This window comes from Aotus nancymaae, unplaced genomic scaffold, assembly GCF_030222135.1.
Source record: "Aotus nancymaae isolate 86718 unplaced genomic scaffold, 86718_ANA_hifiasm-v0.15.2.pri h1tg000089l, whole genome shotgun sequence".
Lineage (NCBI taxonomy): Eukaryota > Metazoa > Chordata > Mammalia > Primates > Aotidae > Aotus > Aotus nancymaae.
Genome location: NW_026988504.1, coordinates 13,840,849 through 13,868,485, shown reverse-complemented (window position 1 = coordinate 13,868,485; position 27,637 = coordinate 13,840,849). Strand labels below are relative to the sequence as shown.

General features: G+C 36.2%; 1 protein-coding gene across 4 annotated transcripts in view; it reads right to left on the bottom strand.

Annotated features, from left to right (window-relative positions):
• Positions 1–6,139: 6,139 nt before the first annotated feature.
• ABCA6 (ATP binding cassette subfamily A member 6) overlaps positions 6,140–27,637 on the bottom strand; it is a 64,187-nt gene continuing 42,689 nt past the window's right edge. For 3 of the 4 annotated variants that reach the window (XM_012453823.3, XM_012453821.3, XM_012453822.3), the window contains exons 22-39: positions 27,414–27,551; positions 24,731–24,838; positions 23,470–23,643; positions 23,133–23,246; positions 19,273–19,392; positions 17,653–17,730; positions 16,365–16,456; positions 15,554–15,674; positions 14,806–14,923; positions 13,829–13,920; positions 13,215–13,405; positions 12,614–12,689; positions 12,444–12,538; positions 11,399–11,518; positions 11,062–11,202; positions 9,072–9,151; positions 7,226–7,281; positions 6,140–7,089 (exon numbers count right to left, since the gene is read on the bottom strand). In XM_012453823.3, coding sequence (XP_012309246.2) covers positions 6,988–7,089; positions 7,226–7,281; positions 9,072–9,151; positions 11,062–11,202; positions 11,399–11,518; positions 12,444–12,538; positions 12,614–12,689; positions 13,215–13,405; positions 13,829–13,920; positions 14,806–14,923; positions 15,554–15,674; positions 16,365–16,456; positions 17,653–17,730; positions 19,273–19,392; positions 23,133–23,246; positions 23,470–23,643; positions 24,731–24,838; positions 27,414–27,551 — 2,016 coding nt within the window. In that variant the 3' untranslated portion in view covers positions 6,140–6,987. The remainder of the gene's footprint in view (positions 7,090–7,225; positions 7,282–9,071; positions 9,152–11,061; positions 11,203–11,398; positions 11,519–12,443; positions 12,539–12,613; positions 12,690–13,214; positions 13,406–13,828; positions 13,921–14,805; positions 14,924–15,553; positions 15,675–16,364; positions 16,457–17,652; positions 17,731–19,272; positions 19,393–23,132; positions 23,247–23,469; positions 23,644–24,730; positions 24,839–27,413; positions 27,552–27,637) is intronic. The other variant, XM_064369566.1, reaches the window with a different exon arrangement.

The following is a 27,637-nucleotide window of genomic DNA, read 5'->3' as shown; positions in this document are numbered from 1 at the left end:
CAACCCTCACTATAAAACAAATTTACATTTATAAAGCACTAAAGGTTTCAGAAGGAACAAATTATAGGTTATTTGTCACAGGTTTGGAAATGTAACTCTTCAGATACAATTATGATATATGTAAAATGTACAGGTAAAATATTTAATTACATAAAATGCTTACATAATAGATAAGAAAAAGATTAAAGTGCAAATATAAATGAACAAAAAATACAAATAATTTAAAAAAAAAATGCATCTCCTGGGCAAGATGGCCAAAAGGAAACAGTTCCAGTCTGCAGCTCCCAGCAAGATCAATGCAGAAGATGGGTGATCTCTGCATTTCCAACTGAGGTACCTGGTTCGCCTCACTGGGACTGGTTAGACAGTGGGTGCAGCCCATGGAAGGTGAGCAGAAGCGGGTGGGGCATCACTTCACCCAGGAAGCACAGGGGGTCTGGGAACTCCATCCCCTAGCCAAGGGAAGCCTTGAGGGACTGTGCCTTGAGAGACAGTGCTACACTTTTCCCACAGTCTTTGCAACCCACAGACCAGGAGATTCCCTTGAGTGCCTACACCATAAGGGCCCTGAGTTTCAAGCACAAAACTGGGCAGCCATTTAGGCAGACACTGAGCTAGCTGCAGGAGGTTTTTTTGTACTTTCTTCACAGAATTAGAAAAACTACTTTAAATTTCATATGGAACCAAAAAAGAGCCTGTATAGTCAAGACAATTCTAAGCAAAAAGAACAAAGCTGGAGGCATTATGCTACCTGACTTCAAACTATAGTACAAGGCAACAGTAACCAAAACTATGGTACTGGTACCAAAACAGATATGTAGACCAATGGAACAGAACAGAGGCATAAGAAATAACACCATATATCTACAACCATATGATCTTTGACAAACCTGACAAAAACAAGCAATGGGGAAAGGATTCCCTATTTAATAAATGGTGTTGGGAAAACTGGCTAGCCATATACAGAAAACTGAAACTGGACCCCTTCCTTACACCTTATACAAAAATTAACTAAAGAAGGATTAAAGATTTAAACATAACACCTAAAACCATAAAAATTTTAGAAGAAAACCTAGACAATACCATTCAGGACATAGGCATGGGCAAAGACTTCATAACTAAAACACTGAAAGCAATTGCAAAAGAAGCCAAAATTGACAAATGGGATCTAATTAAACTAAAAAGCTTCTGCACAACAAAAATAACTATCATCAGAATGAACAGGCAACTTGCAGAATGAGAGAAATGTTTGTAGTCTATCCATCTGACAAAGGCCTAATATCCAGAATCTACAAGGAACTTAAACAAATTTACAAGAAAAAACAAACAACCTCATCAAAAAGTGGGCAAAGGATATGAACAGACACTTCTCAAAAGAAGACATTTATGCAGCCAAAAAACATGAAAAAAAGCTCATCATCACTGGTCATTAGAGAAATGCAAAATAAAATCACAATGAGATACCATCTCACACCAGCTAGAATGGTGATCATTAAAACATCAGGACACATTGGGAGGCCAAGGCGGGTGGATCACAAGGTCAAGAGATCGAGACCATCCTGGTCAACATGGTGAAACCCCGTCTCTACTAAAAATACAAAAAATTAGCTGGGCATGGTGGCGCGTGCCTGTAGTCCCAGCTACTCGGGAGGCTGAGGCAGAAGAATTGCCTGAACCCAGGAGGCAGAGGTTGTGGTGAGCCGAGATCGCGCCATTGCACTCCAGCCTGGGTAACAAGAGCGAAACTCCGTCTCAAAAAAAAAAAAAAAAAAATCAGGAAACAACAGATGCTGGAGAGGGTGTGGGGAAATAGAAACACTTTTACATTGTTGGTGGGAGTGTAAATTAGTTCAACCATTGTGGAAGAGAGTGTGGTGATTCCTCGAGGATCTAGAACTAGAAATACCACTTGACCCCGCAATTCCATTATTGGGTATATACCCAAGGATTATAAATCATTCTACTATAAAGACACATGCAAACATATGTTTATTGCAGCATTATTCACAATAGCAAAGACCTGGAACCAACCCAAATGCCCAGCAGTGATAGACTGGATAAAGAAAATGTGGCACATATACACCATGGAATACCATGCAGCCATAAAAAATGATGAGTTTATGTCCATTGTAGGGACATGAATGAAGCTGGAAACCATCATTCTCAGCAAACTAACACAGGAACAGAAAACCAAACACTGAATGCTCTCACTCATAAATGGGAGTTGAACAATGAGAATATATGGGTACAGGGAGGGGAACATCATACACCAGGGCCTGTTGGGTTTTGGGGGGCAATGTGAGGGATAGCATCTGGAGAAATACCTAATGTAGATGATGGGTTCATGAGTTCAGCAAACCACCACGGCATGTGTATACTTATGTAACAAACCTGCACGTTCTGCACATGTATCCCAGAACCTAAATTATAATAAGTATAAAAGTATAGTATGCAACGGTTAGTTTCTCAACTCTTGCTTCTCTCCCCTGTCTATTAGTCTCCTGGGGGACTATTGTTGCCATCTTTATGTCCATAAATACTCAACATTTAGCTCCCACTTAAAAGTGAGAACATGTGACATTTGGTTTTCTGTTCCTGCATTACTTTGCTTAGGATAATGGCTTCTAGCTGCATCCATGTTGTTGTAAAGAACATGATTTTGTTCCTTTTCATGGCCGAGTGTATTTTATGGGTGGGTGTTCCTTTTTATTCCATGGTATAAATGTACTACATTTTCTTTATCCAGTCCACCACCAATGGGCATCTAGGTTGATTCCATGTCTTTGTTATTGTGAATACTGCTGTGATGAACATACGAATTCATGTGTTTTTTGGGTAGAATGATTTATTTTCCTTTGGTTATATACTCAATAATAAGATTGCTGGGTCAAATGGTAGTTCTATTTTAAGTTCTTTAAGAAATCTCTAAACTGCTTTCCACAGTGACAGTGTTCCCCTTTCTCCACAGCCTTGCCAGCATCTGCTGTTTTTTAACTTCTTAATAAGAACAATTTTGCCTGGTATAATATGGTATCTCATTGTGGATTTGATTTGCATTTCTCTGGTGATTAGCAGTGTTGAGCACTTTTTCATGTTTGTCAGCTGCTTGTATGTCATCCTTTGAGAAGTGTCTGTTGGTTTTTGCCTGCTTTTTAATGGGATTATTTGTTTTTTGCTTACTAAGTTCCTTATAGATTCTTGATATTAGAGTTTTGTCAGATGAATAGATTGTTAATATTTTCTCACATTCTCTAGGTTGTATGTTTATGCTGTTGATAGTTTATTTTGCTGTGCAGAAGCTCTTTAGTTTACTTAGGTCCCACTGGTCCATTATTATTTTTGCTGCAATTGCTTTTGAGGACTTAGCCATAAATTCTTTCCTAAGGCAGATTCTAAAATGTTGTTTCCTAGATTTTCTCATAGGATTCTTATAGTTTGAAGCCTTACATTTAAATCTTTGATTTATCTTAAGTTATATTTTGCATATGGTGAAAGGCGGGAGTCCACTTTCATTATTTTGCATATTACTAGCCAACTATCCCAGCACCATTTATTAAATAAGGAGTCCTTTCCTAATTGCTTATTTTTGTCTATTTGTCAAAGAACAGATGGTTGTTGGTGTATGTTTTTATTTCTGGGTTCTCTATTCTGTTCCATTGGTTTATATCTCTGTTTTTGTACAAGTATCATGTTGTTTTGATGACTGTAGCTTTATAATATTGTTTGAAATCAAGTAATGTGATGTTTCTGGCTTTGTTCTTTTTTGCTTAGAGTTGTTTTGGCCATTCAGGCTTTTTATATAAATTTTAAAGTACTTTTTCTAGTTCCATGGAAAATGGCATTAATAGTTTGGTAGAAATAGTGTCAAATCTGTAGATTGCTTTGGGGAGTATGGCCATTTTAACTATATTTATTATTTCAATCCATAAGCAAGTCATATTTTTCTATGTCATCTGTGATTTCTTTTCTTTTTTTTGAGATGGAACCTTCCTCTGTCACTCAGGCTGGAGTGCTCACTGCCACCTCTGCCTCCAGGGTTCAAGCCATTCTTCTTTCTTAGCCTCCTGAGTAGCTGGGACTACAGACACAATACCTCACCCAGGTAATTTTTGTATTTTTAGTAGAGATGAGGTTTCACCATATTGGCCAGGCTGGTCTTGAACTCCTGACCTCAAATGATCCACCCACCTCAGCCTCCCAAAGTGCTGGGATTATAGGTGTGAGCCACTGTGCCTGGCCATCATCTATGATTTCTTTCAGCAGTGTTTTGTAATTCTCCTTACAGAGATCTTTCACCTCCTTCGTTAGATAGGTTAGATGTATTCCTAGGTATTTATTTTTTGTATGGCCATCTATTTGGATGCTTTTTATTTCTTTTTCTTGCCTCATTACTCTGGCAAAGACTTCAGTACTATTTTGAATAGGAAAGTGGGCATCCTTGTCTTGTTTCATTCTCAAGGGGAATGATTCCATCTTTTGCCCATTCAGTATGATGTTGGCTATGGGTTTGTCCTTAATAGCTCCTATTATTTTGAGTTAGGTTCCTTCAATTTCTATTTTGTTGAGGGTTTTTAACATGAAGGGATGTTGGATTTAATCATAGGCTTTTCCCACATCTAAAGATATACTCATATGGTTTTATTTTTAATTCCCTTTATGTGGCAAATAACATTTATTGGTTTGTATATGTTGAACCAACCTTGCATCCTAGGAATTAAGGCAACTTGATCACGGTAAATTAACTTCTTGATTTGCTGTTAAATTCAGTTTGCTTATATTTTGCTGAGGATATTTGCATCTATATTCATCAGGCATATTATTCTGCAGTTTTCTTTGTTGTTGTTTCTTTGCCAGGTTCTGTTATTAGGGTGATGCTGGCTTCATAACATGTGTTAGGGACTAGTCACTCATCTTTGAATTTTTAGAATAGTTTCGGTAACATTTCTCAGCTCTCTTTTGTAAGTCTGATAGAATTCAGTTGTGAATCCATCTGGTCTGGGGCTTTTCTTGGTTAGTAGGTTTTTCATTACTAGTTCAATTCTGGAACTTGGTATTGGTCTGTCAGGGTTTCAATTTATTCCTGGTTGGATTTTGGGAGATTGCGTGTTTCCAGAAATTTATCCATTTCCTCTAGATTTTTTAGTTTGTGTGCATTGGGGTGTTCATAATAGTCTCAGAGGATCTTTTGTATTTCTATGAGCTGTAATGTCACCTTTGTCATTTCTGATTGTGCTTATTTGGATCTTCTCTTTTTTTTCTTTTTCAGTCTAGCTAGTTGTCTATCGATCTTGTTTATCCTTTCAAAAAACCAATTTTTCGTTTCATTTATTCTTCGTGTGGATTTTTGGGCCTCAATTTTTTTTAGTTCTGCACTGATTTTAGTTATTCATTTTCTTCTGCTAGTTTTGGGGTTATTTTGTTCTTGTTCTTCTGTTCCACCGGGTGTTATGTTAGACTGTTAATCTGCTATCTTTCTAATATTTTGAGGTAGGTATTTAGTGATATAAACTTCCCTCTTAACACTGCTTTTGCTGCATTTCAGAAATTTTGGTATGTTGTGTCTCTGTTTTCATTTATTTAAAAAAAAATTTTTTTCTGTCTTAATTTCATCATTTACCCAAAAGTCATTCAGGAGAAAGTTTTAAATTTCCATGTAATTCCATGATTTGGGGAGATCTTCTTGGTATTGATTTCTACTTTTACTCCACTGTGGTCTGATAATATGGGTGGTATGATTTCAATTTTTTAAAACGTATTGAGACTTGCTTTATGTGAGCATGTGGCCAATCTTGGAGTATTGTGTGCAGACGAGAAGAATGTATATTCTGTGGTGATCAGTGGAGTGTTCTCTAGATGTCTATTAATTCCAATTGGTCAAGTATCAAATTGAAGTCCAAAATTTCTTTGTTAGTTTCCTACCTCAACGGTAAGTTTAACACTGTCAGTGGGGTGTTGAAGTTTCCTACTATTGTTTGGCTCTCTAAGTCTTTTCATAGGTCTAGAAATCATTGTTTTATGAATCTGGGTGCTCTAATATTGGGTGCATATATATTTAGGACAGTTAACTCTTCTTGTTGAATTGAACCCCTTATCATTGTGTACAATAAGTGAACACCAAAAAATCACAGTAGGAGTACTCTTGGTCTTTGAAAAGTTTTTGGTAATATTCAGAATGAAATAACTATTTTTAAGGGAAAGAACAAAGTTATATGTCAAATTGACAGATATTTTTAAATTAAATAATATAAAAGATGTGGAAATATATAGATATACATACATGCACATACACTTACATAAGAGAGAAATTATTTTAAAATAATATCAAATCCCAGAAAACTATTCAAAGATGACAAGGAAAATTAGCACCCCCTGAAAATAGTAAGTTAATATTGTTAAGAGTATTCAAATTTTTAAAAATCTGAATAAATACTACCTTGACTCCCTTTATTTTTGAAAAGTATATTTGATCTACTTTTCAATGTGTGTGTCTATTTGTATGTCCAAGGACCTCCTAATACTTGTGAGTTTTAAAGCAATTTCTGGAACATTTTCAGAAGACTCTTGAGTTGTACTTGTATATAAAAGAAAACCTGTATACCTGTTGTATCATGAACTGGTATGAAGTAGCCATTGGAGTTCTTGGCTACTGAACATACCCTCCACATATTTCAACGAGAGAATGTTTTAGTAAAAGATAAAAAAGTCATATTTTGTAAAATTCTAAGTTTATAGTTTTATTCCCACAATACTCAGTGCCTGGCTCTTTAGGTGACTTTACTAATATTTTGCATTGCCTTTATCACAGGTTTGCTATCACCCCTATGCTTTAGAGAAAGAATAATTTTAAAATTTATTTATTTATTAACTAAATATACAAACTATTCCTGATGTTAATATTAAATGATCTTTAAAATTATACATACTAACATACTATTAATTATAACATAAAACATAAAACATCAACAAAAAATTATTAGGTTTGAGGTTTTAAGGTTCATCTGAATGAGGGAGGAGTTTCCATCTCATAGTTGTATCAACTTCTTCATCAAAATTTTCCACTTCCTGCTCTTTAGAAAGCTCTAAGAATACCTAAATAGGAGATAGAGAAGAAGGAAAGAAAAAGGAGAGATTATCAAGTTGTTGGTCTTCCAAATGAACAGGAAAATGCATGTTTCTTTCATGTGAAATTTACCAGGATGATACAAAGTCAAACCAGTTGACTTACCTTCTCCAATGTGCACTGAGAGAGGCTGTATTCTTCCAAGTTAAAGTTATGCTTCACTGAAGAATAAATAAGACTAGTATTAATAGTAGATGCTTACAATTTATTACTAAGAATTTTTTCAAAATCATAAAGAATAAAAATGTAAATCATAAATATAAATAGAAGATAAGGCTGAATAAGCAAGTGCTTGAGGTAAGGATGAAACAAGGAAAGCCATACAGATTTAATAGAAATACATACTATATTAACATTGATATTATAATTTTCTCATATTATATTTCAATAATATTTGTTTTGGTATTGAGTGCATGTCTTTGGAAGATATAAAAGTTCCTTGAAGAACTACATCACTGATTAAAATATTCTTACACATGAGGAAGATCCTATCCCATCCTTTTTAAGAGAACTCAATACTCCCTTCAGCCAGTTCATCTGTTATATCATCTCTCTGCTGGACTTCCCCACCAAAAAGTCTGCATGACACTTGTCACCAGATTCACATAGCCATTTATACACTAATTTCCACCATTTATATACTAAGAATCTGCTATGTGTGAGACACTCTTAGATGTCAGAAATAGAACAGTAAAGAAAACAGGCAAATACTCCTGCCTTGATGTAGTTTGCATTTTAGTGAAATGAACTAGTAACATTAAATACAGAAACACTTAAATATACAATAAAGTTGATGGCAGGGGCTTTGAATAAAAATAAAGCTGGTAAAAATAAATACGGAGCACTAGGCACTCTTTTTTACCAGATGGTCAGAAAAGGCCACAGTAGTAAATTAATCATTGAACTGACACCTGAAAATGTGAGGAAGAAGCCTGGATGTTTGGGAGGAAGAATTTCAGGAAGAAGGATTAGTAAGTACAAAGTCCTGAGGCAGGAGCTTACATGTCTGGCAGCATTTAGGAAGAACTAGAAAGTCATCTGTCTAGCATGGAACAAAGCAGAGGTGTATATTATGTCAAACACAATTAGCCAGGTACTGTTCTAGGCACTTAAAATATTTACTCATTTAATCCTAATAACTTGGTCAAGTGGGCCCTAATAGTATCCATCGTTGTAGAGATGAACCATTTAGATATGCAGGAAATGAGTACCTCACCCAATGTCACAGCTGGTAAGCAGCAGTCCTGGGCTGAGAACCCAGAAAGACAGGCTCTAGAGTTTGAGCTCTTTGCCATTATGTTGTGCTTAGAAATTACATTGCGATGTTTTGCTGTTGTAAATGATTCAGTTGAAAGCAGAGAATATGATGACAGAAGAGAGAGTGTAGACAATTTCAATTCACCAAGAGGAGTTACACACAATGCAGGGGACGGTCGAAGCTATCATTCATAGAGGAAGGTCAAATACACCTGCACAGACACAAGGAGGTTGATGGATGGATGGAAACTTTCTCTGTTGCTTTTGTTTTATTAGTGAAATATAAAGCAAGGGAATCAACTGAGGGAGAAAGTGGGAAGGAGGTGGATATGCAAGGAAAGAAAGGGAGTAAAGTAATAATTTGGGACACTTGGTATGAATGGATTATATACATGTAGACAAAGCAGGCCACACTAAGGGGCTTTTAGAGGGGAATGTCATGGCTTCACAGTAAGAACAGTCATGCACATGCGTTTCCTGCAGCTTCAGTTCCTGCACTGCAGATTAACTTCTTTTCATAGTCAGATTAACCTAAATTGGGATTAAATCCCACCATTACCTACCATTAGAATTATTAAAAATCATGCCCTACAGGCCTATTTTTAAAAATTGTTATATAATTAGCTTCCATTAAATTATTATTTTAGTATTAGTTGATTCTTCAAAAGATTTATTTGAATGTGGTCACTCTTACCTGACTCTAATTTGTGAAAGGTCTGTGATAGAGGGTAAACGTCTGCCATGGGCAGCTTATAGATTAACAAGGAGGAATGCCTGAAAATAGGAAAATGTCATATTCAACTCTGAGTTTCAAGGGGAGAAAATGAGCATCAAAGTAAATATTGATATTACCAACAATTTTCTTCTTAAAAGTAATGCAGATTAAGGTATGGCTTAAATATGAAATCACAGCATTTTTAAAAAATAATTTTTGGTATCTGGTTGTTGCAGACAACTCTTCTGGTAATAACTCAGTGTAATTATTTATGTGCTCAGCTTATGCAAAATTTGCATGTTGAAAACCAGATATTCTAAACTGTTCCCTTTGATTAGTTCAAATTAGGTTGGGAATTAGCCTCAAAATAAATGTTCATCTTTGTCATCAGAAAGCTAATTCATTTTTTTAATGAATGAATTTTTTCTTTATTTCTTGTATTTCCAGTAATTTGCATTATATTTATAATGGAAAATATGAACACTTAGACAAAAATAAATTCAGGAATATTTTGTAAAACCATAAATAGTGTCAAGTCTTGGAGATGGAGGTTGATATTGGTGAAAGATCTGTAGGGAAGACATTTTTATTTTGAAGACTCTTTCTAGGCCATAAGGCCATCCAGAAGTAAGGAAATCAATAGAGCTGGGGCTGCCAATCAGAAAACCTCAAATCTTGATTTCTTCTCCTCCCAGAAGTCTAACTTGTAAAGAATAATATGAGGTTCAGAGAGTGGGAGATAACAGTAGAGGAAGGACATAAAACACTTTAACTAAATACTTCCCTGACCTCTAAGGAAGAGCCGGAATTGATTTTGGGCATCTAGTTTCTGTGTGCTACTTTTGGCTATAAACCCTCACGCCCTATTCCCAGCTTATTCCCAAACAGGGGTTTTGTGCTCCCAGGTGGCACTAAGGTTGACCAGACATCCAGGATTGGCCCTCTTCAGATCTTCCTCTGCTCCTTCTGTCTTATCATTTTTGATCTTCTCACCAATATCAAAACCACTTCTCTGATTTGTGACACAAATATCTGGAAATGGGACTAAGTTACATGTCCTGATAACTATTTTAGAAAATTTAATTACATTTACACTGTGCTAAAATAAAATAGTAGTTTTTATGTCCTATTTTTTGATGTGCTAATATCTCCATGGGAATTTCAAATTCAGTTTCCACCCCACCTTCTTGCCCTCTGCCAAATAACATTCAGACATACACAAAAACACACACATACAGATATGTGCACATGCACGCACATACACCACACCACACACACACACACACACACACACACACACACTCCTTTCCAGTCTCCATTGGAAAGGTATGAAAATTCCATTAAAGAGAGACTCTTTGATTATCTCAATTGCCATTTGTTTCCTATGGGGAAAATTCACCCTCAATATTTACATCTTTTAAATTTTAAATATTTATATATGTTAAGCATTTCTGAGGAGGCCCGGGAAGGATGCCATTGTGGTCCTGTGTGGGTTCGGGTCATCAGCAGTTCCTTCTCCCAAGTCTTTCCAAGTCCCCCTCTGGAGCTGGGAATCATCCTGGGATGGCCAAGGAGGGTGTACCTGGGATGGCCGAGGAGGGTGTACCTGGGCTGCCTCAGGTGACACAGCTTCCTGAGTAGGTCTCAATCTCTTAGAATCTGTTACTGAACAAATCAGTTTCTGAGGTCCCTAACTTTTATTATAAAGTCAAATCACCATGAAGTTCTCACACAGCAAAAAGGAAACCAGTGAGTGGATAAAGCCTATGTATTTCTCTATAATCAAAAACCTGTTTTGGCATGGTGGTGCATGCCTGTAATCCCAGCTACTCAGGAGGCTGAGGTAGGAGAATCGCTTGAACCCAGGAGGTGGAGGTTGCAGTGAGTCGAGATTGTGCCATTGCACTCCAGCCTGGGCAACAAGAGTGAAACTGTCTCAAAAAAAACAAAAAAACAAAAAAAGTCTCACCTTTCCTGTCTTGCAGCCTGTGGGAAAAGCTTCAGAATCTCAGTGTGGACCAAAGTCACTTCAGAAGGTTCCTTCACTTTTAGCTCTAGAGTGTAATTCTTGCCAAGTTTGCTTTTCAGGTGTTGGATGGATCCAATGCATCTATGGGCAAGAAAGAGAATATGTTGGAAAAAATACTCCCCTAATTTTTTAATGTTATTCTTAAATTTTAAATGTAGAAGAAAAGGTGTCACCAAGGAAACCAAACAGAAGGCCTCCAGCCATACACAGAGATTTTGCCCTTTCTATGAGAAATCTCATTCTGAGCATCAGATGCAGGCTTTCGAGAGACACCTACCTAAGCCTTCCAGACACCATGATGGCCACACGGTCACACAAGGCCTCTGCCTCAGCCAGGTTATGGGTGGTCAGGAGGACACTCCTCTCTGTGTTTTTAACAACTGCCTTGATTGCCTGCCTAAAGTGAGCAAAAAAATTAACAGTATTTAAAATAACAAAGTGTAGAAAGATAAAATACAATATATGAATCATATTCGGATCCAAATGCAAAAAATAGTGCAATGTAAATACTGGCTAGACTTCTGATAACAAAGAAAATTTTTAAATATTTTTAGATGTGCTAATCACATTGTAGTTGAATTAATAAAGTGAAGACTCCTTATCTTCTGGAGGTACTAACTGAAATATTTATAAATTAAAGAATATGCAACTTTGTATTTCCTTCAAAATAATTATAGGATGGAGAAAGGAAGTGGGTGGAGATGAAAGGAGATTGGTTCTATTGATACCTGCTTAAACGGGTTGATGGGAATAATGGATTCATCAGCGATTCTCTACATTTGTATAAAATTGCCATAACAAAGTTTTTGTTAAAGTTGGAAAAGTATTGGACAGACAAAATATGAAACTAGATTGAAGATTTTATTATTCCGAAGGGTAAATCCTAGATAAGAAAGTAAGAAGAAGAATAAACCCAAGAAAAACTGGAGGAACAAATTTGACAAGTCACATTAAAAAGGAAAAAAAAAATCGGAAAATTGTGTCAGGAAGTTAATAGTCTCCAAGGAAACAAAGTAGAAGAAAAAAAGTAGGAAACAGTTATAGACATCTCAATAATTAAAAGGCAAAATATTTTTGTATTTTAACAGTCCACGTTAAAAATCTAAAACTCCAATAATATGTTGGGTTTTTTTTAACCTGAATATCACATGAATATGTGCAGATTAGATCATCTATTGATTAAATATTTGTTTTCCTGACAATATAAATTACATCCCTGAATCAGGAACCAGTGGGTTTGAGGACCATTTTCCAAGATCAGTTAAAATATGCAACCTTCCCTAATGCACATGCTCGCAGCTCTGGGCTGTAATGATGCTCACCACATTTGCTGCTGCCCTGTAGGGTCTATGCCAGTAGACGGTTCATCCAGGAGCAAGACAGGTGAGTTTCCCAGGAGGCTCAGCACAAAACACAACTGTAATGCAGAAAAACACCCTGTTTGCTGCCACACCACACCAGCACTCCAGAGAGCATCACACACCACACATACCTTTCTCGTGGTTCCTGCTGCTAATTTCTGCACTGGAACATTCAGCTTCTCATGCAATTTGAAAGCACTTGCCAATCTGATAGAAGACAGATTGAGAATATCTGGTCAAGAGAAGGTTTTTGGAAAATCCAAGCACACAGAACAGTACCAGTATTGGAGGGAAGTTTAGCAATATTATTGTCAAAATCCTAACTCATGATTAAAGAAAAAAGAGATTGGCTTATTTTGGAACATGAAAGTTTTTTTTTGTTTTTTTTTTTGCCTCATAAACAGTTTTAAGGAAAACTAGAATTCTGAATGAGAAACTGAAAATGGATGTATTTCATTTCCAGGTTTTTTAAATTAGAAAACTGAAATGGATGATGATTCACGGCGTTTTGTTCACTTATTCCTTGTCAATTATTTTATACAATCATTTTTTAAAGATCTCTCATTCAGGGATGCAGGAAGTCACATTTTGTTCCTCATCCCTGCTCTGCCACTGACACCCTGGAAAGGTGGAGATACCATATCCGCTTCTCATTCTTTATTAGTGAATTCATCATCAGTGCTACAACCTCCCTGCCTTCTGAAACAAAGGAATCACAGGTCCCATCTGTACCTTGCAATGGCGAGCCTCGCGTCCCCTTTCCTGAGCCCCTTCACAGCAGCATATACCTCCAGGTGCTCCCTCACAGTCAACATGGGCCACAGCACATTCTCCTGAGGGCAGTACCCCAGGAACTTGACAAACTTGCTGTCCCCACCATCCCCCTGTTTATCCAAAACTGAACTGCAGCCTTTCAGTTCCACCTAAAAAAACAAAAGAGCTTTAGAAAGACATGCAGCCTTTTTTCCAATAGTGCAATTATTCCAGAAACTGACATATATAAGTGCCTAAATTGTTTAGGCATAAAATAAATACTATAAAAATTACTTCATATATTTATTACAGAAAATGATTTAAAGTACTAATATAAAAATATAGTTTTGCGTGCAAAGGAGAAAAGAGACCTAATAAGCTCAGGTGGTTCCTGAGAAACTGATAAGGAAAGGTATTGGTTTCCGGTAATATTCCAAGTCCTTTTATAAACACCTGATGCCCAGTAAAAATTTAAAGAGGAAAAAGAACAAAATTTATCCGAAGGCAAAAAAAAAAAAGTATAGTTTTACAAATACATAATCTATATGTATCATGAAATTTCTATTTTGGAAATGAAACCATTTCCTTACTACCTCTCCAGCAGTTGGCTTTGTGATCCCAGATATCATTCTAATAGATGAGCTTTTTCCAGCACCATTGGGTCCTAGCAATCCCAAAATTTCACCTGAAAGAAAGAATAGGACTATGAATATTGGAAGTGAAATACTGAACAACATAAACCTTTTGCTCCGATGAAATCTTCTGAGATCTCTACACCCTTCAGTTAGTACCATTTTGAGATTTATAACATATATGCAATCCACGTCACCAAAGCATGTCCTTTATTTTCTGTAATTATACCAAATGTTACTGCAAAGCTTGTGAATTTGATGTCAATACATCTGTCTTTCCCCCCCAGATTACTTGTTTTATTTGGAAATGTGCCCAATTGTTTTCCATAATAGATGGCTGATGCACTGAGTATGTGTATGAATGATTTTCAAATGTGAGAAGTTAGAGATATTTTCTTCATCCCAAATTCAACCACCTGTGTCCAAGTTACCATCATCTTTCATCTCAACTGATATAAAAGCCTCTGAACTTGCCCCCACCAACCCAAACTGACAAACAATAGCTAGTCTATAATCTTTTCAAAATATAAATTAAATATGACACAAGTCCACTAAAATTTCTCCAATGACATTCCACTAACTTGTATAAAACACAAACTCATTGCTGTTTTCAAAAGCTGTACCTAATCTGGCTCTGCTCAGCTCTATAGCTTTATTCCTTCCATTTGTGGATGCACCCACTGGCCTCTGGGTTAGAGAGTCAACCTTTCTAAATGTGTCTGAGCCTTTGCCCTCACTGTTTCCTCTACCTGGATATTCTTTGTCTAGTTCCTTCATAATTGCATTTCCAGAGTCTCAAACACTCCCTAGCACACTAAAAAATATATATGTTGAATAAACGAATGAATGTTTCAACAAGTAAAATTATGCCTATGACACGGAAGTTTAGTAGGTAGTGCTAAAAATAATGGTGAGTTTCAAAAGTGATGATTACAGACCTTCTTGAACACAGAAAGAGATATTTCTTGCTGCTATTTTCTTCTTCCTCTTTAAAAAGCAACTTTTCTTCTGGCCTGCATATTCTTTGTGTAGACAGCTGGCAATTATAACAGGTTTCTAGAAGAGATGACAGCATGGTTTTCCTCTTAAATTTCAGAGACTTTAGGTCCCTGCTGGAACCTTTCATGCCCTCTGTCATAAACCAAACTGCATTTTGAGTTGCGAGTAATTCATGCTGCTAAATGTATTATGCATTCATTGATGTAGAAAATATCTCTTGCTTCTAAATGGACTGAGTTTCACAGAAGCCTAGTTTCATGGAAGCAGCTCATTGTCTTGTCAGAAGAGGAGTGGCTAACATCATGAAACTATCACATCTAAGTCAAATAGAGTAACTCTTAACGTTTTAATTGCTTTTTAGCATTCTTCAACAAATCTAACTTAAGTTCTTTAACTCATGAGGTCTTTATTGGTCTTGAAATTATAGCCCTAATTTAAAAAGCCCACTTTTCTCAAAAGAAAAATAAAACCATTAGACTTCATGCTCTTTTTAGCTTCAGGACACTCCAAAGAATTGCCTTGATTATGCAGGCACTTCTTTGGAGTGTCCTGGACTCATAATATAAAAATGCACCGAACACCAAACTTCCAGAATGAAACCCAGTGTATCAAATTATGTTCTTGACAGTTCTTGAATGTATCCATTAACATCCATTTTGTCCTTGGCTTTTTTTTTTTTTTTTTTACCTCATCCACATTTGAAGTGGTCAGAGCAGCTGCTGTTCTTATTCTTTCTACTTGAACATCTTCATCTTCATCTATGGGTTCTTCTGGATTTGGTTTAGCATTTCTAATCTGGGGGGAAATTCTATGGAGAAAATGAAATGTGTTACATGTGGCATTCTAGCTGTTAAAAGATGTGTTAAAATTAGCATTCCTGTGATTTTACTATTGTCATCTTTAATGTGCAGGTGATGATGTGATGATGACTGTCAACATTGCTTCTGCTTTTGCCAAGAACTCCTGCCCCACTAGCCAGAATCCCTTTCTTGGTGTTGTTGCCATTCTTCCAGTAAGAATCTTTGACCCTTTCAGATCTGTCAGCAAGTACTGCTTCGTTCTCTTTAAAATTCGTGTCACTCTCATTTTCTCTACTCAGTCTGAACCCATCTTCATAACATCAGATTTTTTTTTCAGCATCATTCGCTGCTCATCCTTTCTACAGCCCTCCATTTTTAAAACACTCAACTATGTTGCAAAATCAATTCCTTCCCATCTTTTCTTTTCAAGGATGCACAATTATCTCTGATGAGAGAATGGCATATTTGGGTCTTTATTACATTTTTGATGGAGTGAAGGTTTCTTACAGATGCTTATAGCCAGAACTCTGCCTGGGAGTTCTATTTCTTGGCAATAAGGCAGCAATCCACCTTCTCTAATGACAATCAACATGTGCTTCCATTGTAAATATAAATCTGTATTAACAGGATAATAACATAGACACCATCTAGGAATGTTAAAATATGATATTAAGTATAAAGTTAAATTTCATCCCAACCTGAAAACAGGATCTTTTCGCATTCTTTTCTTTCCATATTTTAGTTCCATGCATCTTAGAACAAAAATGAATAGCAAAGCCTGAAAGTAGGGCTACAAGCAAAAAATACAGTTACATTTAGGTATAAGTTCACAAATATTATTTAAATATTTGAATTAAGTTGGTGGTATTTTGTCCTTAGGTAAATAGTTGTGAATCATTCTCATACATTGGGGAAGAAATGTAGCTATACATTCACAATCCAGGTTAGTGAAACCTCTCTCCTTTCTTCTCACCACCCATATTAAGTTTGTAAGTAAATTCTATCTGCTCTATCTTCAAAATTATCCATAACCCAATTATTTCTCACCCCTACTCATGCTACTCCCATCTAGGCCTAAGTCATTATTTTGTCTCACCTGGATTGTTGTAACCCCTTCCTACCTAGACTATCTCTGCCCCTCTTTCTCTAAACATCTGTTCTCAACACAGTATCCAGAGCTACTTTTTAAATACTTAAGTTTGAACTTATCACAGTGCTTAAAACCCTCCAATTACTCCTCTTCCATCACTCAGAATAGTCAAAGCCTTTAGAGTAATCTAGATTACCCTGTATAACCCTTTCTCCTGGCCTCACCCTTTATCCCATGACTTCTGTGGCCATCTTTCCTATCACTCTCTTCCTTGGTCATTCAGTCACAACCACCTTGGCCTGACTGACCCTGGATTGAGCCAGGGTCACTCTTGTCACTTACGACTGAAGTGCTCGTCTCGAAGCCTTTCCTGACCACCCATCTGACACCATATATATTATCTATTTAATTTATTATTTGTCTCCTTCCACCAGAATATAAGCTCCACAAGGGCAGAGACTTCTGTCTATATTTCTCCTGTGCCTAGAAAAGTACTGACACATAGGATTCAAAGACAGTAGTTCTCTTCAGCCTGAATACACCAAAACAATCATTTTCCCTTTCACTTTTATTCAATTCTTGCCTTTTTATCTATTATTCAAAAGAATTAAATTATATTGCATCTCTATTTTTCACAAGCTCTCTCAAATTTAGAGAAGGAACAGTAAATAGGATAAGCAAACAAAAAAAATTTAATATTAAATTTTGGATACTACAGCCCATCCAAGCATGTAAAAGGTAACTCTAAGGTTCAGAAACATGTCTGAATGTAATTGCTTTATCTAAGATCATCTTAAAAACACTTTTATAGTGGCACACTTGGGACAAGACCAAATTGTTATAGTGATTGACAGTCATCCAAAAGAATGTGTGCCGAGGTGGAAAGGTCTTCTTACTATAAAGCTGACTAGAAAATCGGTGGCACTCAATTCAAAATGTGCCTCTGGAAATTCTCTCTGGTGCGGCTGGTCTCTCTGAAAAGACAAAACAAGACACACACACAAATGACAATTTATCTGCTTTATGATCTGCATTTAAATAATATAAAATTTATATATTGACTTTTCCCTCATCAAGCTCAATTTCTCTGTGTCCACAAGTGACAAAATAATTCTCCATAGAGAAGGAGAACCTCCTACTCTACTCTTACTGTCTCTCAATAAGCAAGTAACCTATGTCTGTTCCTCTCTTCCAATTTTTTTTTTAATTGGTTTTAACATTTGCAGAAAGTCTACTGAAAGCATAGCAGAGAGAAGTGTTAGCACTGGTAAAATTTCTGGGAGTTGACGGTATTTTTTTTAAGTGCCCCAGACAAGACTTTTCAGAGTCCCTTCTTAACTCAATGGTGACTATTTTCTCATCATAATAATTAGTTCCAGCATGTTATTCTTTCTTCGTCAATCAATTCATTCAGAAAGTTACTCATTCCTCATAAATAACACATGACAGATCTAGATGAATGTATCTCACCTTGTAGGTCTACTTAGGAGGAAAATGCTTTAAGCAAAGGGATTAGTTTCTAATCAAGAATTTCAGGCATTGCTCAGCTAATGGAGATATATTTTTGCAGATGGAAGGCTTTTTCAGTTTGCCAAGGACACCCCTGATTATGGATGTCCTCTTTACTTTCCTTAAAGCCATTTCCTCCAGGATGGTACAGAGCTCCAAAAAGTGTGTTCTCCACTGAACTATCTTGCCCTGGCATCATCGTATACTTTTCTCCACTTAAATCACATTCAGTTTCTTTAATGCTTCCTGGCATTTCCTGCTTCAATGCCTTTGCTTTCCTCTGCAGAACATGCTTACTTTCCTGTCCTATTAATTAATTCTTATTCAGCCTTTAGCAATGTACTTAAATATAACTTCCCCAGAAGAATTATCTGACTTGCTAGAACATACCAGCTGTACATTGTGTGTCCTCCATTGGCACTTTGCCCTTGTCCTTTGTAACTTTTAAGTTCCTTGCATTGACTTGAGTAAGTTTGGTCTGTTTTTGCCTCCAGTAAGCTTTGGGAAAGTCAGGACTGTGCTATCTTGCTCATCAGATGTCCTCAATTACTAGCACGGTGACTAATATAAAATAGTATTTCTATATATTTTTGAATGATTGAATGGAATTGCATATGAGTTTATCCTCAGTGGCTAACAAATACCTGTCAAATCAGGTACACTTTTTCTCCCAATCTGGCATTAGATTTGAATAGCATTTGACAATGCCTATATTTTGCAAAGTGAATAGGGAAAAATTTTAGATGTTTTATTGAGATTTCATTTTGCCTGTGATAAAATTCACTCATTTTAAGAGTAGAATTGAAGGATGTTTAGCAAGCTTACAGAGTTGTGCAAGAATCATCACAATTCACCTTTTGAACATTTTCATCATCTCCCCCAAAATCCCTTATGCCCATTTGCTGTCACTCCCCAGTTCCACTACTTTCTGTCTCTCTTGATCTGGGAAAAGCACTTTAATATGCTTCATATTCAAAATTAATGACACAGTTGCTAACATTTCTTACCATTTCCAAAAATGTTTGAAATCCAAGCAAAGTATACGAAGGAACCAATACTATGGTGGAAATCAATACACTTAGGTCAAAATAATTGATTAAAGTGATGGAAAACATGGTGACGGAGGCCTACAAGGCAAATTCAAATATGTTGTTTCAGACATACTCAACCCATTGATATTCTGTAAAACATTTAAGATACAGGTGTTCTCATGATGTATATCATAATGTTCCCATATGCAGATATACCCATTTAGTCATGATAATTTCTCCTTTTAGAGGGAGTAGAAAAGGAGCTTTTGTTAACAAGAATATATATGATCCCCAATAGAAAACTCTTAATGGATAAAGACTGGTAACTAAGGTGAAAGCTAAAATGACCAAATAGGCTTCTTAAGCCAGTGTATTATTAAATTCAAGCCAAGACAAGAAGATAGAGGAGTTACCTTTTTATAGCTAAAGTAACAATATTGCTAATGAATAAAAACCTATATATGTTGAAAGTTACATAGCAATTATACAAAAACAAACAATCCATACTGTCTCTCAGCTAGACTACTGTGGAGCTTTCTCATTGTCCTTCCTGCTCCATTTCTTTCCCATACCAAACAAATGACTTTTCTGAGATTGTATGTTTTTATTGTGATGGACTTGCCTTATTTCAGAATTTTTTTATTGGCAAATTGGAAGGAATAAAGATCATTGTTTATTTTTCTGTTTTAAGGATCAATTGGTCAATCAAATATGTATTGAGCACTACCCTTTGCCAGATCTTATTAATGTACTGATTATAATAAAAATAGAATCATAATTGCTAAATTCACTAAATATTACATAAATGCCAGGTATTAATAATTTAGTATGAATTATTTACTTTACTCCTCACAACTCCATAATGTAGCTACTTTTATTATCTCTCCCCTTACATGTGAGAAATCTATGGTTCACTCTAAGTCCTTTAATTCATTTAGCTGACTCCTCTTACTCTACTAGACCTCCAAATTTCTACAATTTCTTTCCTCTCTTCTCATCCACTGGGACAAGAGAGGAGTCTAAACTTTAACAGTGCCAGAGGATACTCCAGAACTCTATGTGCTAAGATGTGCTACTATACCTCCACCACCCAGCATAATAGGCTGAACAGGTACTTCTTTATCAGACCAGGGTCTAGGGTACCCATGAAGTACCACAACCCTGGGGGTACAGAAGTCCACTGGACTCTAGAAGCAAATTAACTGCTGACTGTGACTTCACTCAGTGATGGAGAGACATTGCCTACACTGTCCTTCTGAATGGAGCCCAAATCACCAAAGAACAACTGCACTGAATATCAATATACAATACCTTCTGACATACAATCCTGTGAGGAGTAAACAAATTACCTTAGTCCTAGGATTAGCATGGTTTAAGTTGATACTAGCTGCATAATGAAAGATAAATTCTCACAACATACATTTTCAATATATATTTATAAATAAATTATGTTATTTGTATGCAAATGCAAATTTTAGTGCAAATTGCTTGAGATCTTTGTGAAAATGTATAATTTTGAAACCTTTTAGCCTACTGAAATCAAGATGTGTTATTCAGCACAAGTTATGAATCAGTATCACCAACCATGCTACTGTCTCATATTTTTTAACATGAGGAATGACACTGACATAAGGTTGACTGAATAAACTTGAAAGACTTCATGTTTATTCCTGAGCCTGTCACTATTCTTCATGTTTTCCTGAGTAAGTTACTTAAATTTTTTCCTCTATAAAATTAGGTGAATCATACTAGACAATTTTGATTTTATTTCAAGTCTGACATTCCACCATTCTAGAAATTTGTAGACTCCGTTCAATGATAGAAAAATACAGTAAATAAAAACACTGAAATAAATAAGGCAAAGGAAAACTAATCAGATATTACAAATATGCAAATATGTATTGTACTACTACACTGTGGTGTAATTTTGTTTTTACATTTTGAATAGTCTTTATTTTGCAAAATGTACCTGCCTCTGGGATATGGTCTTGCCTTATTTGAATCCATAACAACTTAAGCATAATTGGCAGCGAAGGATAAAAGGCATGCAATCCTAAGTATATGTGTTTTGATTTTTAAAATACAGTGTTTCTCAGTGTCATGTTTGATTTTCTTCTGTGATCTTTTATTTGTGACCATTTTTTTCAAATCACAGTGAGAACACCTAAATCGCCACGTTAGTCCACAAGCCTAAGAAAGAAGCTATTCTGCATTATCATGACTTTTCTTAGAAAGAACAAAGTCAAATTTCTTCTCCTGTCCATCTATTCAACTGCTGCTATATAAACAAGGGGAATTCATAATATGATAATGCAGATTCTGTCTTCTGCCATGTTTTGAAGGAAGGTTGCTTTCATTGGACTCTCACTCCTTACCCTGCAATGGGAAAATGGTCTCTGCTCTTTAAGCCTAGAGATGAAGTGCATTGTTTTGAAAGATTCTGACATATTAAGTTATAGAAGATCTGTCACAGTCTATGGAATTGATGCACAGATTTGAACTCCTGGAACCTGGTTAAGAAAATCTTGTCTATATTGTTTTCCAAACTAAAGCATCACTACGGAGCCAGCAGCCATGAGGAAATCATTCCTACTCAGCTTTTCCACTAAAAGCTAAAGGGCAAGGGCTGAGGTATGTTTCTACCACTGATATTGAATGCTACCTTGTCTGAGAAATTTCCAACTCTATACAAACTGGGGTAAGTTGTGAGTATATGGTAAACCAGGGGCAACTATTTCATGTGACACATAGCAAAAATTTGTCCATCTAGATGTGAATTTTGGAATGATTTCTGTGTAATAAGTGTCAACACAAAGAGTAGGAAAAGCCACCAAAGGAACCACGATTCCATGATGCTGTTTACTTAAGACTGAAGGACAAGCTGCTGAAGGAGCATCTCACTCAGTTTTCTGAGTGAGGTAACCCTAATGTTCTTTCTGTAGCTTCTATACTTCAACTGGATTGTGCTAATGGTAGTAAAAGATCTAGATACAGACACTTTTGCAGAATACAAAGAAATACAACCCAGACAAGTCAAACCTAAGTTCAGTCCACTGAGAAGGAACAATAGCTACCTGCTGGCCAAAAGAGTCCCAGACTAATTTTTTGTAGAAGCCAGTGGGTGGTATAAGTTGGTGCAAAAGTAATTGGGGTTTTGCCCTTATTTTAAATAGCAAAAACCACAATTACTTTTGCAGCCATCTAATATTAAATATATCAGTTCTTATATCTGATCTTTGCTTGGGTTCAAGATTCCCATTCCAAGAGTTGAAAGCTGTTTTCCAGACAGACATTCAATCACCAGTTGAGGATATCAGTTAATGGAGGCCTGAAGTATAGGACCCAAGGTACTCTGGTGTCTCTAGAGTTTCAGTAAACATTTCCAGCAAAGTATTCCTTGATTTTGGACAAGCTCTTTACTTTTATACTAATAAGTAACCTGGCATAAGTATAAAACATCTTTGGTATCTGAAGCTATTAGCAGCTAACGTTAAGAAAGACCACCTTGAAGACTGTAGAGATGGATTGTACTGTCAAATGTTAGGAAGCCAGTTTTTGTTCTAGTGTTGCAGGAAGCCCTATATTAACAGGATATTTTAGACATGAGGTCTTCTGTAAGAGTCTCCATAAATTCTGTTCAAAGCATAGCACCTGTTTTCTTCAGAAATATTATTGATTCAGTAACAGCATCATGCTTCTCTCTCTTTTCTATGCTGTAATTTTAAAGTATTATTAATTTTTCCTACTTCTTAAGGCAAACATCTGTATTTAAGATTACATTGAAAGTTTAAAAAATAACTCTATTTCTCTATTTGTATGTATGTATATGTACTTACAAAAAAGAAGCAAAATGACCAAAGGCCACTGTTTTTTCTCCTTCTGCGAAAAATAAATGATATCACATACATCAAGAAGACAAGAGAAGCTGCATAACCAGGAGTAACTATAGCCTGAGGATAATACAAATAATAATATAGTCAGAAAATAAAATATTACTAAGGGAAAAATTGATTACAAATTTTAAAAACCATCTTATCATACATGCACTTTGCATGTTTTATGTTTTGGTTTATTACAAAATATGAATTAGAACATCTTAACTACATAAAATAACAATTTTAAATTTATTATTAATTACTTTATGGAATTTGGTTTATGTACTGTGCTACTTACCAAAGCAAACACAATTTCGCTTGTAATATAAAGGTACTGCATGTTTTCTATGTAGACAATTAAATACATTGAAAGGAGAATTAAAATGAAGACATTAACGTCCACTAGTGCCTGCCCACACCAGTAAGCAGAAGTGTAGAGGCCCGAAATCCATAGCTGGGACTTTGCTTTTTTCTGATTAAAAAAAACAACAACAGAAGTGTATATAGATTTAATTAAAATGCAACTCCAAAATAAACACAAACACATTGGAAGAATTTTTTAAGATAAATATAATCTAATCTTCTAATAATAAAAAAAGTATGCATATACTGTTTTGTAACCTGAGGCTTATAGAGCCAGTTTCATGGTTTATAAGCTGTCTATTTTTTTAAAAATGTATATTGTGATAGGCTTGACTTGCAACACTACTCAGCTCATGAATAGAAAAATAGACCTCATAATGTTCATGTCATTAAATTCTATGAAAAGAATTATTGGCCAGGGCTGGTGGCTCACACCTTTAATCCCAGCACTTTGGGAGGCTGAGGCGGGCAGATCACAAGGTCAGGAGATCAAGACCATCCTGGCTAACATGATGAATATTAAAAATACAAAAATTAGCCAGGTGTGAGGGTGGGTGCCTGTAATCCCATCCACTTGGGAGGCTGAGGCAAGAGAAGTGCTTGAACCCGGGAAGCAGAGGTTGCAATGAGCCAAGATTGCACCCCTGCACTCCAGCCTGGTGACAGAGCGAGACTCTGTCTCAAAAAAAAAAGTATTATTTTGTGACGTGGAGGACATAAAACATTTACCTTTGTCTAAACATCTCGGAGAGTTACTAGCTCAGGATGGTGGACACTGATAGATTTAACTGTTTTGTCTGGATAATGGGCATAATCAAGTACAAATACAGAATTGCAATTTCCAGAGTGGAAAAGAAATTCAAGTCTTAAATTTGGCCTTCAATTTCAACATCAATGATTTCCTTCTTTTAGTTGGGAAATAACATGGTCAAAAGGTTTATAATATTTCCCTTTGAAGGTTTAGATTAACTGGAGTCTCTGAAAAAATCATTGTACTTTTCAGGTGACTTTGGAATAAAAAGCATTTTGAGTTTTTAGAAGTAAATTTTCTGACTTGCTAAGAATAAGGTTTAACTGCAATATCTAAATTAAACGTACATTCCAATGTTTTTCTCAAAAGAAAACATTTTGAATACATGGCATTCAAAATACAGATACTGAAATTCCCGAAACTTCTTTCCCCCTCTTTTTCTTACCTTGTAATCACTGATGCTGCCCATGGTGATGTAAGGAGAAGTGCTACATAGAACCAAAATTAAGAAAATGGAACCATCTGGCAGCCCTGTTGCAAATCTTACATGGCTCTGAAAATATAAAGAGTAGCTTAAAGTAGTGAATATTTGTTAAATGAAACAAATAATTATAGCCACAAAAATGTATTTATTTTTGAAATGTTGAAAAATCAAAATCAAAGTAAAGGTGTAGCTCATCGTCATCTATGCACAGAGGTGGGAGGGAAAATGACTTCTGATCTTTAACTCAGAGAACAAAGAGGAGTCAAAAGTCATTTAGGACCTACTTCTGAGGATATTTCCAAAAGAATTGAAAGCAAGCTCTCAAAGAGACACCCGCACATTCATAATCATACCAACAATACTCACAAGTGGAAGCAACACAAAAGTCCAAATTAATGGATAAACAAAATGTGTATGTATATACAAACAATGGAATAGTATTCAACCTTGAAACGGATCACTTGAGGTCAGGAGTTTGAACCAGCCTGACCAGCATGGTGAAACCCCGTCCCCACTAAAAATACAAAATCATTCAGGCGTGGTGGTGGACGCCTGTAATCCCAACTACTTGGAAGGCTGAGGCAGGAGAATTGCTTGAATCCAGGAGACAGATGTTGCAGTGAGCTGAGATCAAGCCATTGCACTCCAGTCTGAGTGACAACAGCAAAACTTCATCTCAACAAAAAAGGAAGAAAATTCTGTCACATACTACAACATGGATGAACCTGAAAAACATGCTAAGTGAAATAAACCAGTTACAAAAAGACAAATATTCCACTTATATAAGGTATCTAAACTAGTAATATTCATAGAAACAGAAAGTAGGATGGTGGTTTCTAGGATGAGGGAGGGGGAAATGTTTAATGGTCATCAAGTTTCAATTCTGCAAGACGGAAAAGTTCTGGAGATCCATTTCACAACAATGTGAATATACTTAATACTACTCAACTGTACACTTGCAAACAGCTAAAATGGTCAATTTTATATCATGCATTTTTACCACAACAAAAAAATAATAATTCAGAAGTTAGGACCTTTGAGGAACATATAATTCAGGCCTGAGCAACATGTCTTTCTCAGCAAACCCAGAAATGGAAACCTCAGTAGCTGAGTGGATGTGTTCTGAAGCACAGAACTAAGAAGAAAACTTGTTGCTGCTGATCTTACCTTCAGGGAAAGGAACGTTAAATCACTACCCCCAAATCAGCATCCACTTGAGGCTAGGCCAAGTGGACACCTAAGCAGCGTCTAGGACCACCTCATGGATATAATTAGAGGACAGCAGCATGAGCCTGTCTCAAAAGAATTCCGCAATTCTTTAACTTTATTTAGAGCTTTAAGGGCTATGTCTATAAATTCCGTTTTTCATCATAGGAATGAGGGAGGAAAGGTGTGAGCCAGGGGGAAGTGGGAGTGGGGAACAGGCTGCCTTGTAGAGTAACTATGGGCCTCAGTCCATTTGCATCCTAAGCAAACACAATGACATTAGGAAACTAAGGAACAGAGAGGAGTGGTAATCACTGTCTCTTTCTGCTTCCACTTTATGGAGAATTCCCTTTAGACGCCCCTTCCCTCAAGTCATCCTGTGCATCAGACCTGTTTACATGGTCAGTTGGTCATCCTCCACTCACGGAGGTATATGTCTGTCACGAATATCTCAAGTACTGTATATTTCTTCCCTGTTGTCCCCATGGCTTGCAGAAAATCTGCACTTGCATATACTCCCAGCACCCCTGATTCAGTGAAGTTAAGACTGAACTTCACACTTTTGTCACAAAATGGACTTCCCTTTGGATGGTTTCATTTCTAATCCTGCTTACTGATGTTTCAGACTTCTGGTGTGAAGTTCAGTTGGAGTCAGTTTTGAGAGACCCCTGTTGGTATCACGCAGGGTCTAACCAGAAAACCGTGACTACCTTAAGTGCTTAAAATAGATTGCAATTCTTTATGACATGATTAGATGGGTGATGAACATTCCACAAGGATGATGAAGTGAGAAGCAAGCCACTGTTGCTTCTGGGCCGCAGAAACAACAGAAAGAGGTGATGTGACTGCAGCCCAAAGTAGGGAGTCCCCTGCTCTTCTGTCTCCCATCACTGCTTTCTAATGCCTAAACTGTCTGAAGCCAGACTACAGACAACTGACACAGAATCCAATGCAGCTGGTGTGTGTTAGACACCCTCCCAACATAGAGCAACTATGAGTAGGTGAAGAAATAAATCAACAGACCCAGAACTGGCAGATTCTCCTTCATATTAGTCTGTCTACTACACATTTAGTCAATGGAGGGTCCACTAACAAATTATATTAGATTTATATGTAACCAGGGTTACAAGTGTTCCTGATTTCTAAGTCAGTGTTTTCTTTCTTCTGTTTCTCTCTCTCATATATTTCCACAATCAAGCTTTTCAAAACATTCCCTAGAAGACTGAAAAAATACTGAAAAGTATTCCCTCATGAGAATTATCTGATAACTTGGCAAGAAAAAAAATCCTGTTGTGTTTCTATAACCCATTCAAAACATTAGGACAAAATAATAATTTTCAGGCTTAACAATCACTTACAGATATTTAAAAGCTAAAGAGAAAAAATAGGCTACTTGTCCAATTCTTAATTTTTTAGACTTAGCAAATTTAATACTTACAACAGCAAATGGGCTTGACTCAATTCGAATATGTTGTGTGTGATTAAACATTCGAAGTAACCCGTTGCTGATAATATTCATAAGGATCGGAAAACAGTGCAATCTCTTGGTATTACACACAATTGAAAATCTATAATCCTTAAAACAGAAACAAATAAATAATGTTAATGCTAAATTCTTAAAAAACAAAGACAAGGTTTATGCATAAAATATCCTAACAGTGC